At 41.6% G+C, this 12,979-nt stretch overlaps 1 protein-coding gene across 1 annotated transcript in view; it reads right to left on the minus strand.

The window, feature by feature from the left end:
• nr5a2 (nuclear receptor subfamily 5, group A, member 2) overlaps positions 1–12,979 on the minus strand; it is a 64,063-nt gene that overhangs the window by 10,542 nt on the left and 40,542 nt on the right. Inside the window, exon 6 of the mRNA XM_079668967.1 lies at positions 12,975–12,979. This exon is cut by the window's right edge and continues 143 nt beyond it. Coding sequence (XP_079525093.1) covers positions 12,975–12,979 — 5 coding nt within the window. The remainder of the gene's footprint in view (positions 1–12,974) is intronic.

Raw genomic sequence — 12,979 nt, forward strand, 5'->3', positions numbered from 1 at the left:
CAAATGTCTGGAAGTGCCCGGGAATATTCCTTTACATTACACAAAAAAAATTCTGATAAGTGTGTAAAGAGAACTTGTCTGATTAATGCCCTCTTGTGTTTCAACATGTGTTGTCTCCCTGACCCGTATTTCTAACATTTGCCAGGAGCTCTTAAGGTTTCCATTGCACCATGTCTTTTTCTTTTTTTTAAATGCAATACAAGAAATAGCTATGCTTAACATGTGTTTGTCTTTGTGTGAAAGATAGTGGACTCACAAGGCTTTGTGCTTAAAATATCCTTCAGGACAAGAACACATTGACAAGAAAGGAGCTGTGATAGTTTAGGAGTGGGGGGTCATGGAGAGGGTGGGGGCCCAATGCAGAGAAGTAGAGGGAGAGCGAGAAAGGCTGGGAGAACAAGAGACAGCGAGCCAGAGCACCTGTTGGATCATCTGTGCTCTCAAACGTTTAATCACTGTCTCTAGTTACACACACACACACATGCCACAGCATGCACACACACATCACCTTAAAGCATTGCTGTTCTCTGCCCTGCCAGAAGTATCCCATAACCACATTGTCCAAAGACATGCACGCACACACAGAAGCGCAAAGAGCAAAGGCAAGAGGGTGTATAATCTTATAGCAGCCACCTGACTACCATATAGCTTACCACCACCATAGTTTGAACACATGCCTCTGCACTGTACACATTCAGACAGGAACACAATGACTGACAGCCCGAATGCCAGGCAGTACTGTGATGCCATTGAGCTGCATTTGTCTATCAGGGCCATAGGTGAATGTACAGGATTATTTTTACTTCTGCTTCAAACGTCAGCATTTTTTCCTGTGTGTGTAGGCTCACACTCTCGCAAGGGTAAAGTCAGTCAGAAATGAGAAATGACAAATTAAGAGTTTTATTCTAAAATAAGATGATAAGAACAACAACGATATTAATAATCAACATTATCATCATCAAAATAATAATGTGCATTATCTCTCCTCTTTTGCTTTTCCTCTGAGTTCATTTCACACTTTTGTCTTTTACATTTTGCGTAAAGTAGTGATTGTGCAATGAGTCACACTAATGACACTTCATGAGCTGTAGCAGCCATAAACGTCCAGTCATAAAGATACTGTATCTCCTTGCTGAGGAAACGACGACAGCAGCAATACTGTCGCTTCTACTGAGACATTGATTAAAGGAGTGAAGCCATTCACATTTACAACTTAACAAATGATTGATAAGTCAGGTGTGTAAGGCTAGGGGTTCATCTGATTGCATTTGTATTTTGAACATTTGACCTGCAATACATTTAAAGGCCAACACCACTATATCATTTGACAATATCCTTAGGTTAATGTGTGTTATATATGTAACTTCTTTATATACTACATCTGTGTGTGAGTGTGTACGTAAAGTCAGTCTGCACCTGTGTGTTTGTGCTTGTGCCAGTGAGGCCTTCCTAGAGGGCATGAGAGCAAGAAAATGAAAGAAAAAGCAAAGAAAGAGTGATCGCTGGTTGAGAGAGCTCCGTCGGAGGGTTGTGTGACTCTTTGCTGTTGTGTATGTAATGTTTAAGTAAGGCCATGGCAGGCGGGTCTGATCAATACACTGCATGACTGTGGCAGTTTTTCTGTCCCTGCTGTCACACACACATACACACTGTGTTCATCTTACAGCAATGTTGTAATTCCACAGTGAGTAAAACATTGATGCTTTTTTGATTTTTTGACTGACTGACTTTCTAAGTTTACCATGCTCTTGATATCATATTTCTTAGCTCAAAAGGTTTGAAATGGCTTTTGACATTCCTGTGACATTAACATGCGCTGCATATAACCCCTACTATAACCAAACTTAATAGGTTGTACAGTTGGACGTCAGTTGTGTCCGTGAGAAAGCAGTACCTGATCAAAATAAATAAGTCCTCTAAACAAATTATTAAGCTGCATGAAATCACAGCAAGGGAGTAGATGGTCTCCAGTCAACACATCTTTCATATCAAGTGGTTGAGAAGATTTCCGTCTGTAATTCAATGTAAGCACAATTTGTTCTCTACGTCTGTTTTCCTTGAATAATGTGAGCCTTTTCTCCGCAGGGCCCCGTATAGCCCAGGCATGTCCTCCCCCACCCCAAACAGACATCCTCAGCCTCTAATTGGAGAGGAGTAGCAACCTACAGTAGCTAACACAGCGCTGGGACCCAGGCTGTGGCCACTGAGAATGCATTAGCATTGCAGTGGACCAACCTGTACATAATGATAACCTCAAGCTCTGGCCACTGGGAGCAGCCCCTGTTTACAACCCCCCCCCCCCCCCCCCACACACACACACACACACACCACACACACACACACACACACACACACACACCCCCCCCCCACACACACACACACACACACATACACACACACACACAATGCACATCGGTACACTCTCCCTGCCCCCGTCTTCCCTTGTACACGCAGTCACGTAAACAAGCAGTAGTAATGTAGCCCCAGCGGTGGGCAAGGGTGAGGGAAGGAGGGATAAAAAAAATCTGTTGCTGCCATTCTGCTGAAAAGTGTGTGTAATGAACTTGAGTTCCATTGATCGGGAATGAGAGTACAGGACCGGGGGCTGTTTTGTCCCAGAAGGGCTGCCGTAGCGCTTCTCGGTAGCCTCTCATAAATGTTTGAAAGGCCTCAGCCACTCCATATCCACCTGGGTTACAACACACACCACTTCCAGGTTGGTGATGGATAGATATATGGATGGTCAGTGTGGTTGATGACATTTAGGTGGTGTACTCTATGTGTTGTTTTGTGACGGGAAAAATTAAGGTGTGATGACGCATGTCTTCGGAAATGCAACAAAAACTTCCCTGCCCGTCTTACGTTCATTCTCTGAACTGTCTGTTCAGTGCAGTAACTAGTTGCAAATGTGTGCTAATTTGTTTGGTATAGCTTTACTTTCCTATGCTGCATCCTAAGCTCTTAGGCCCTCAACTCCCCCCTGAAAGCCCCTATATGCTGCACACAGGATTGATATTACTGCAGATATCACTTAGAAAATACCTGAACGTGCCGTGCGGACCATCCGCGCCTCCTTTTGACTGCTAAGTACCAGTTGGCGGGAGGTCCTCTGCGTTATGCAGCCGGTAATAAAAGTTGAACATTGATTTTGTGTAGCAGCTTGTAACTGTTAATGTTGAGACATCAATAGCAAAAGCAAAGCGCTGGTGCCTTAATAGGAGAGCGAGAATGTGGAGGGTGCGAGAAGAGGCTGACTCTAAATCACAGAATCTATCCCGGCCGATCGATAGGACAGTAACTGCAAGTGTCCCTCTGCTTTCCTAATGTTTTATAATAAACTGACAGCCTGTAATAAGGCCAAGGGAGAGAGAGAATGAGAGGGAAGGAGGAGGGGAGAGATGGAGGGCAACAGTTTCCTCCATAGCTTGCCCGTCTTAAATCACCCCACATGGGATTGCAAGAGAGAGCAGAGGAGGTGGTAGAAGGGAGGAAAAAGGGTTTTTCTTTAGTGAAAAAAATACTTTTACTGGAGCATTTTTCTTGTTGTACTCGCTGCTACGGTAGTTAGTGAGTGTATTGATGGAGGGGAGGAGAGGTTTAGGGGATATGTCCTGTATTGCTTTGGCGCGGCAGTGAGTTAAAGTGTGTATTAAATCCTACTGCCACCATGCAGATGTCCCCATATTCAGGTAGAAGTGCAGAGCTGTGCTGCACATGTTATGACTGTCATGGATAATGCTGAAATTCATAAAGAGATTACAAGTTTTGTAACACTGCTGATAGATGGTGAGAGTAGTTGCTCCTGTATTACCGCTCTGTTTCAGGAGCACTCTGGTGCGATAAAGTTGCCTGTTTGCATTGATGTTGCTTGTGTTATTATTCCATATTTTGGAATTGTTAAGAGGTATTAAACATACATTGTGTCAACAGACATTGACAACAGACATTGTGTCTGCTGTTTTTCTTATCTACAATGTCTTACAGGAGTGTAGGATCCCCATTTATATGTTTTATTTTTGCAATTCCTTAGGACTCAGACTCGTGGTCTTTATCGAACAGCTTGAAAAATAACATGTGGCTCTTTTTTCTTATCACTAATTTATCACTTAAGTGTTTAAAAATGGGGCCAGTCAATTTACAAATCCCCATTCAAACAAACCCCCCCCCCCCCCCCCCCCCCCCTAGGCTATGTTGCTTTACTCTACGATATCTGGCCTTCTTTGAAACCAGATAAAGAACAGTGTCAACATAATTACCATTTAAATCCTTGTAAGAATGTGATAAGACATAAAAACAGCAGAAAAGAAGGCAAGCTTGAGCTGTAAATTGGACAGATACCTTTAAAATAATCTGGGAAATGTTTAAATCCTTTAGGAAACGGTAACATATCTCAGGCAAGATAAAAGGCTGAGTCTAAAGGGGGAGTCAGGTCAAGGGTGAGAGGCAGCGATCCTCAATCTCCCCACCACCACTACAACTCACTGCAACTGCTGCTTAATGACAACAGCCTGCAGTAATGCCAGGTAATAGTGGCAGGCTGGAGACCTGGAGCTTTTATTGCTTGATAAAGTCTGAAAGCCTTTTACCCAGCCTCATTACGTGGAATTCCCTACAAAGTGGCGGACGGCGTCAGAAGCCGACTGCACACTCTTTTAGATTTCTAAAATTGAAAGAAAATAGGCAGAAGTATTAGGTTCATTGCTTTAGGGCACACTCCCACATACCCCTGATGAGATAAAAGAAAAAGAAAGAAATGTCGGGACACTCAAACATGATTAGCTGGGTTTGACTCTTCTGTCTGCGGAAAAGTTGGAGCAAATATTGTTGTTTGTTTCCTGTGTCAAAATGATGCCTGACGAAAACTGATGGAGAGTAAAAATATGTGTTTAAAAGATGAGAGTCCAATACTTTTCAATCATTATGTGTTTGCAGAGCACTTCAGCAAGTTTCAAAACAGACAGATGAAAAAGCACTAGATGCAGTCGCTCTGTGCATGGATAGCACTTTATGAAGCTTATACATTCAAAGTCTTCCCCCCACTACAATCATTGCTTGGTAACACTTTATATTAAGGTACACAAATTAACCATCAACTAGTTGTGAATTAACATGCATATTAGCAGTATATTGGCTCTTTATTAGTCATTATAAAACACTTATTAATGCCTTATTCTACATGACCATATTCTGCAAGTAATAAGCCATTAGTTGAGAGTTTTTCCTCAATAACCCTCTAATCAGTGCTTATTTATTGCAAGTAAGGAAGTTGTTGTACATGAGTTTTGGTCTTAATATGCTCTGCTCAATATGGGCCTAATAAGGCAGTAGTACCACAAGAGTAGTAATTCTCCCATAATAACACAATATCTATTAAATATATAATATATATAATATAATATATATATATATAATATATAATATTATAAATATCTATTCTTATGTAACAAGACAATAAACTATAAGTGTTAATTGTGTCTAAATAACTCAAAATTAGGTATTTACTCTAAGAATATGTTTTGGGGTATTGACAGTTCAGCTACCATTAGCAAGGTGATATTGACCTGTATGTTTCATATTTGCACATTAATATTTTTGTGAAATTTGTACTGAAGGTTAGACAGGAAACTGGTTACAGGAAGTAGGAGAAAGTGAACTGAATAGAGAGGCGAAGTCCCGCCCATCTACTTCCGACCCATGGGACCTTATTTCGGAAAAATGATGTATTGAAGTCAATGGGGAGAGAAAGATTATCTTTCGATCCCGTTTGAATTGTGCCACGAATTACACATAATGTTTGTCAATCTTAAAAAATAATTTCCATGTAAAAAAAGTCACAGTTTGTCGTAAAACTGTTGAAATATAAGACTATGAAAAATACGCAACTAGAAAGACTACAAATCCCAGAATCCCGGTCCCGCATGCTGGCTCTTACGGAACCGACTAACTCCCCTTTTGTACAGCTCTCAACATGCCCAGACTTTTAGTGATTTTCACCTCTTTTAATACTTTCCGCTTCATTCTGAAAGAAAGAAGTGAAATGTGCCAACATGACGACTGCCTTGGTGTGTGGTGCGAGACGGGAGATTTAGTTCATTGATCGGTATCACATACAAAAAAGTGTTACTTCAAAGTTTTACGACACATTTAAATTTTTCTGACTTGCAAAATTATATACATATATACATAAAATCTGTTAAAAATCAGTTTGTATTAAAAAGTACAGGCTGCACTATATGTTCTCAGCCTTGGAGAAACTTGAAATGTTTTGGTACATGTATGTGTCTGAACCTCTCTTTAGTGGTTTAATAAAACAGATATTTCAACGTGGGCCTATTTTGTTCATGTGAAGTTAATTTCAGTAGTTGTGTGCTATAATGTATTTACAAAGTGTGAAGAGGAGGCAACTTTAGAATAGTGAACCTGTTCAGTTCAATTAGAGTCAAATTATAGCTTATTGGTTATAAACAAGACTTCACTTTAAAATAGGGAACATATTCTTAGATATAAATACCTAATTTTGAGTTATTTAGACACACTTATACTTTCATATCTTGTTCGATAAGAATATATCATATTTGTTAAGTGTTGTTATGGGAGAATAACTACTCTTGTGGTACTACTGCCTTATCAGGCCCATATTGAGCAGAGCATATTAAGACCAAAACACATGTACAACAATTTCCTTACTTGCAATAAATAAGCACTGATTAGAGGGTTATTGAGGAAAGACTCTCAACTAATGGCTTATTACTTGCAGAATATGGTCATGTGAATAAGGCATTAATAAGTGTTTTATAATGACTAATAAAGAGCCAATATACTGCTAATATGCATGCTAATAAACAACTAGTTGATGGTTAATTAGTATACCTTAATATAAAGTGTTACCAAATTCCCACACATTCGTCACACAATCCGGGTATTTTCTCATGAACTTCTACTAAGGGAAAGTGACTTCTAAATTGTAATACTTCACAGGTGAAATTGCATATGAGCTAAAACGTTTTAAATGTCTGCAAACAACATTTATCTACTTTAAGTCAGCTTGCTTCAAGTGGGCCTTTATCCCAGATGAGATTGACCTCCTCTGTGAGAGTTGGATGTGAGTCCAGACAATGTCAACCAATGCTTGTCCAAAAACATTACCCCACTGTTTGTACTATAATATTGTAAATGATGACATGCATAGCAGCCCAGGTTGATGTGGAGATGGGTAGTCCCTTTGTTTACACCTGTCATTCCTGCTATTTTCTTCAGTTTGGAGTTCATGTATGTCATTCATAACTGTGGGTGCACCTGTGTATACAGTTTAGTTGGGGTAGGTAATTCACTTCAGAAACACTTTTTGTTATATTCCATGGAATGCTCTTAACATCCCGATAGCAAGGAATATATGAAATGCTTTGACAATAAATACATAAATACATTTCATCTGTGGAAGCCGTGGCGCAGTAAAAAGCTAGACCAATTATTTTAGCCGGCCCGGCTAAAATAACTGGATGGCCTACCTGCCTGTCAGCCTTCTATCTGTGCACAAACTTATCTCGTGCCCTTATTGGTCATGTGCGCGTTCGTGTGTGTTGGAGGAGGGGCTCTGTAAGGAAGTCGGCTGCGTACTTTCAAATTCTAGCGCACTCGAGCTGGTTTCTCCATTCTTACCTACCTTTAATATAGTAGGGTCATTTCAGTTGTGTTTTTATTAAACAACAAAATAAAATAATGGAAAATGAAAATGCATACCCTCTTGAGAGCAAAAGACACAAGTCACAGTTTCATGTTTTGTCAATGTTTCACGTGGGCCAGAGCCAAACAACCCATAAACAAATTAAGCGTACCTCTATACATGTATTGATCAGGTCAAAGGTATAGGTAATGACTCAATTCTGTTGAATTACAGCCCAGTAAAAAGCTTGTGTCCTGCAAAGCAAGCAGCACAAAATGAAAGGGAAAAAACTCCCTATAATGTTGCCTTTAATTAAGTTGTTAAGCGTTGTTACGGTTATATGCATCATTATTCGGCCCCTAACTCGGTCTCAATTGGTAACAGTATTGAACCGTCGCTTCCTTACGATGTTAATCAATTCGTTTCGGGAAATTCATATTTGCCAGGCTTCATAGGGGAGAGGGCGGGCGGTGCGCATGAATTAGCCAGCCCCTTTGCTCACTGGCCAGGGATCAGGGCATTGATTCTGAGCAGCCTCGGCTGTTGCTTAATTAGGACGTACCTGTCTGGGAATTATGTGTTTTTTTTCTCTCAATGTGTGGAGAGACAAATATAATAGAGAAAGGGAGAAGACTTTTCTTGTTTCATCAAGGTTAATCACGTTTGCTGTGTTTGTGTTGTTGTCAGCAGATTGGTGTCTGGCCTCGTGGTGCTTCAGAGTGTGGCGCACTAAACATGCTAATGAAAGATCCCTGCATACGGGTGATACAGAAAGACTATAAAAAAGTGGGTTAAAGCAACAAAGAAAGATGATAAAATAATCAATGTTGTTGCTACATTTTATTCAAACACAATTTCACTTGTTTTCAATAAGCTACAAGTTATTTCAATATTGTTTAATGGAATTAATATCGATAAGATAACTCATTTCAAATACACGTCATTGTTGTTGATGTAGGTGATTATCTCTGCCCCATTTTATACTTCACATTTAATGGAAGGAAAGGGGTGGAGGAAAAGCTGAGGGAGGGCAGAAAAGAAATGAATGGCTGTTGTCAAAGATAAGTGAGGAGCTATGGAGGTAGATGTGAGGATGGAGGGGTGATAGATCGAGGCATACAAAGACAGATGTGAAAAGAAGAGAGAGACAAAGTGCAGAGCAATGAGATAAGAGACAATGCAGAGGTTGGAGGGACAGTCAGGGATGAAGGGTGCAAGGGATGGATAGGTGGGTGTCTCTCAACTCAGAGCCTGACTAATCACTGAACAGACAGCTAAGGTGGTGTCGAGGCAGATCTTGAATCACTGGCTGTTTTGGTTTCTTATGAATGGAAAATAATGGATTTCTGATCACTGACTTAGAATTAGGAATAGCCAACATTACTGTACACATCGTTTAATCATGTTATGATTATTTAACTTTATTAATAGGCTTTATATTGTGAAAGATACAATGTTGTTAAATGTTCTATTTTGTTATTATTAGATACATTTAATTGTTTGACAGTTAACCAGTATATGACCTTAATTGAAAATGTGCCCAACTGGATGAGATGATCATTTCTACCCTTAAAGGCATACACTACATTGTTGTCCATTCTAAACACCAGATACTAAAACTGCCCATGATCTTCAACAGATCAATAAATGATAACAAATATAATCATTTGCAGCCTTAACTGATGATGATTAAGTTCAAATAAACTTGCATGGCATTATGGATCAGTGTGTTTCCAGAGTTTAGGGTTAAATAGAAAATATGAGACTTCTTTAAATAAACCTTCGCTACAGAGAAATCAAACACAAGCTAAATTCCCTGCATTTTAGCAGCTTTTCCCTGGCTTTGTTCCTAGTAAAAGGCTTCAACATGGGAGCATTATTTAGGGCTATGTCCACAAATCTGCTCCCTCCGCTGGGAGCATTTACCACCCCGCGCTGGTCTGGCAGCTACTCTGGTTCTTTTCTCGGCTGACAAGGACTGGCAGCGCCTGTCTCACCCAATTACACCTGACGGGGTCTGACCTGTAGAGCTGGGTTAACTGGTTGCTTAGCCGAACACTCTCTGACCTCTGTCAGTGCGTCTGCTGTGCCAGTATGGAAACTGTCTGTGTGGTGTCATCAGGCATCTGTATGAGTATTTGTGAAAGTTGATCGGTAAAGCTTGTTATTCTTTCACTTCTATCAAAAAGTTGTACTTTTTTAAGGAGGGTTAAGCAGAACAAAACCACATAACTTTCTTTTTTTAAATACTAGATGCCTAGTGCTCACTCAGATTTTGAAGATTTAATGTAAAGTTCTGTATGGCTTTAATTCCCACTTTCCCTAGCCTGCATTTGAACTTGTGACCCATTTCTCACCTCTTGGCTTTCATGTCACCTGGTCGTATAAACTACAGCCTGTCAGTCTTTCTATTAGGCCTGTGAGCCTTTTAAAGGAAATCAAAGTCCCATTAACAGTCTTCCTACACCGTAGTAGTAATCCTTTACTGAACTCTGACCCAAGCGGCACTCACTCTCTCTCTCTCTGCCTTTTCGTGGGTCTCTTGCTCAACACCCAACGCGCACAATCATTGCTCACAGTCCTACAAACACTTAACAGATCAATGCTCTGAGAGTGATAATCTCCTCTCCTTGATAGAGGGTGAAAGCCTTTACTTAAGACAAGCAAAGAGTGACAGGGGACAGAGAGAGCAGAGTGACAGAAAGACAAACAGAGAGATCAGGACAAGTGTCTCCTCTCAGCTAGAGTGACATCTATATCCCTGTCTTTATTGACAACTGGCCTAACTAAGAGCTCTTTTGGCAGGGAGGAGGTGAACGATCCATCCACAGAAAGAAAGAGAGAGGGAGGAAGAGGCGGTTGTGGAGAGAGAGAGGGAGAAAAACGTAGAAAAATCAAGACATAAACAGAAGGATAGGAAAACACAGAAGCGAGTGAAAGACCATAGCCTCCATGACCGGAGAGCAGTAGAGCAGGCATGGTTAAGGTTAGTGTAATGTCTTGTGCCACATACAAGTACTTCCTCAGACATATTCAATCAGTATCTGTGATAAGATTACAGCAGCATGTTGTAAGTAACGTAATAGCAGTATAGTACAATCAATAGTTCTCTGTATTAAACCTGTGTGTCATGATGAAAATACCCTTTTTAAATTAGCCCTGTCTGAGAGACCAGCTGATAAAGAGGAAGAGTCAAATCGTTTAGTTCAGCAGTCAGGGCAGGGCTACTTCCATGCTTCATTTCACTACAATCCTTCATTAATTGGCTCTGCTTGGAGTTCAAACGTGTGAACATACACTGTATGTATGTATCTGAACCTCACATCTCTGTTCAGCTGTGTGAGATATTAATCAGATCAATCCTAAGTCCCCTGGCTTTACATTATTTGAGCCCCCCCCCCCGATCGTCCACCCTCGCCCTCCACCACCCCCCCCCCCCAACACTGATCCCCTCTCAGCCAGCTCTACGGCGTCTGTCGGGCTTCTTTCACAGGAGGCCTGAACAGGCACTGCCGGGGGCGATACACATCCCTCAGGTGAGCCTTTCATTATGGATGATGTTTCTGCCAAATTATTTACACCCTGAGCCCCAGCAACACCCCTGCCCCATAAAAAACTCACGCAAAGAAATGCACGCATGCACGCAGACATACACACTCCAAAGCCCCCCCACTGCAACACACCCTCATCTTTCTACGCTGCACCACAAACACCCCTCACACAAACATTAATCCTGCCTGATCACCTCGGTGTGTGTATGCGTGTGTGTGCTTTTGCAGAGCAGTTCATTAGTTGCTCTTTCTTTGTTTAGAGGGGGTAAAGAAGTGAAGCTTGACCCTTGTGGATTACAGGTGGAGAGAGGGGAAGCTGGGGATGGTGAAAATATTCATTATGTGTTTGCCACTGCTGCTCTCAGTGCCATGCAGGGGCCAGGATGAGCGAAGCTACCTTGACATCATTGGCCTCCGTAATGTAGGATGTTAAAATAGGTTTGGTCGTGTGTGTGTGTGTGTTTATGTGTGTGTGTGTGTGTGTGTGTGTGTGTGTGTGTGTGTGTGTGTGTGTGTGTGTGTGTGTGTGTGTGTGTGTGTGTGTGTGTATTCCTCAGAGGCCATTTGCTGCTGACTTGTTAGGAAGGAGACAGAGATGACAGTCTCCTGGCAATGTCTGACCTTGGCTTAGAGAGTGGAGAGAAGCTTTGGGATCTGAACACACACACACACACACACACACACACACACACACACACACACACACACACACACACACACACACACACACACACACACACACACACACACACACACACACACACACACACACACACACACACACACACACACACACACACACACACACACACACACACACACACATCAATGTACCCCTATCTTCGTCCCTTAACTCATTTGGCTACTTATCCCTCCACTTCCCCCCCATCCTAGATCCCATGCTCCCTCTCACTTCCCAGCCTCAGCTCCCTCCCACCTGTGTATCCCAAATGCTTCACGGTAGCTGCCTCTGACCAATTCCCACTCCCTCCAACTTCATCATTGTCCTTTCTCTTCTAACCCTTTCCTTCTCCCATCCTCGGTCGGAACTTCCTCCTTTGCTGTCTGACCAACCAAAGCTCAGTTTGAGAGAAAAACCCTAAACCCTGCCTATCCTTAATATGTTGTCTATAAAGAGTTTGTAACATTGTAAAATATTGAGATCTGTAAGAAGCTATGTCTTAGATACGCTAGGTGACCTCAACCCATTAGCTTGCTATACTGTAACTATTCCAATGGCCCTTTCTGTGGAAGAATATCCGTAAAGTTGTCTTGGGTAGAAACCCTTTTACCTGCACGCCGCCATCTCACTTTTAGACAATGCCGTGTTTGAAGTCACGCTTAGGAAGCCATTTAACCATTATCTTTTTAACAGAAAGTTCATTGCTGCCAAGTCGATTTAAAACATTTCATATATATGACTCATACATCGCTCTGTTGGAAGACGATGATTCCTCTCCTCTATTATTTCTCCCCAACTTTATTTTTCCATTCCTGACCTCTTCCTGCTCTCCCACTTCCTCTCGTCCCATTTCCTTCCCTTTCTTCCATACCATCCCTCTTCCCCCTATCTTACTTCCGTTTCCCTTTCCTCCCATCCTCCCTGCTTCTCTCTTTCCCCTGCATAACTTTGATCCTGATCCCCTTATATTTCACAAGCTATGCTTTTTCAGGGGTGGGGGGCAGGAACACGTTTGCAGAATCCTTCTACTGAACCTCCCTCCTCATAACCTTCCCATATAATGCTTTTAGAGACTCACCCAGG

The sequence above is a fragment of the Notothenia rossii genome (assembly GCF_949606895.1).
Source record: "Notothenia rossii genome assembly, chromosome: 1".
Lineage (NCBI taxonomy): Eukaryota > Metazoa > Chordata > Actinopteri > Perciformes > Nototheniidae > Notothenia > Notothenia rossii.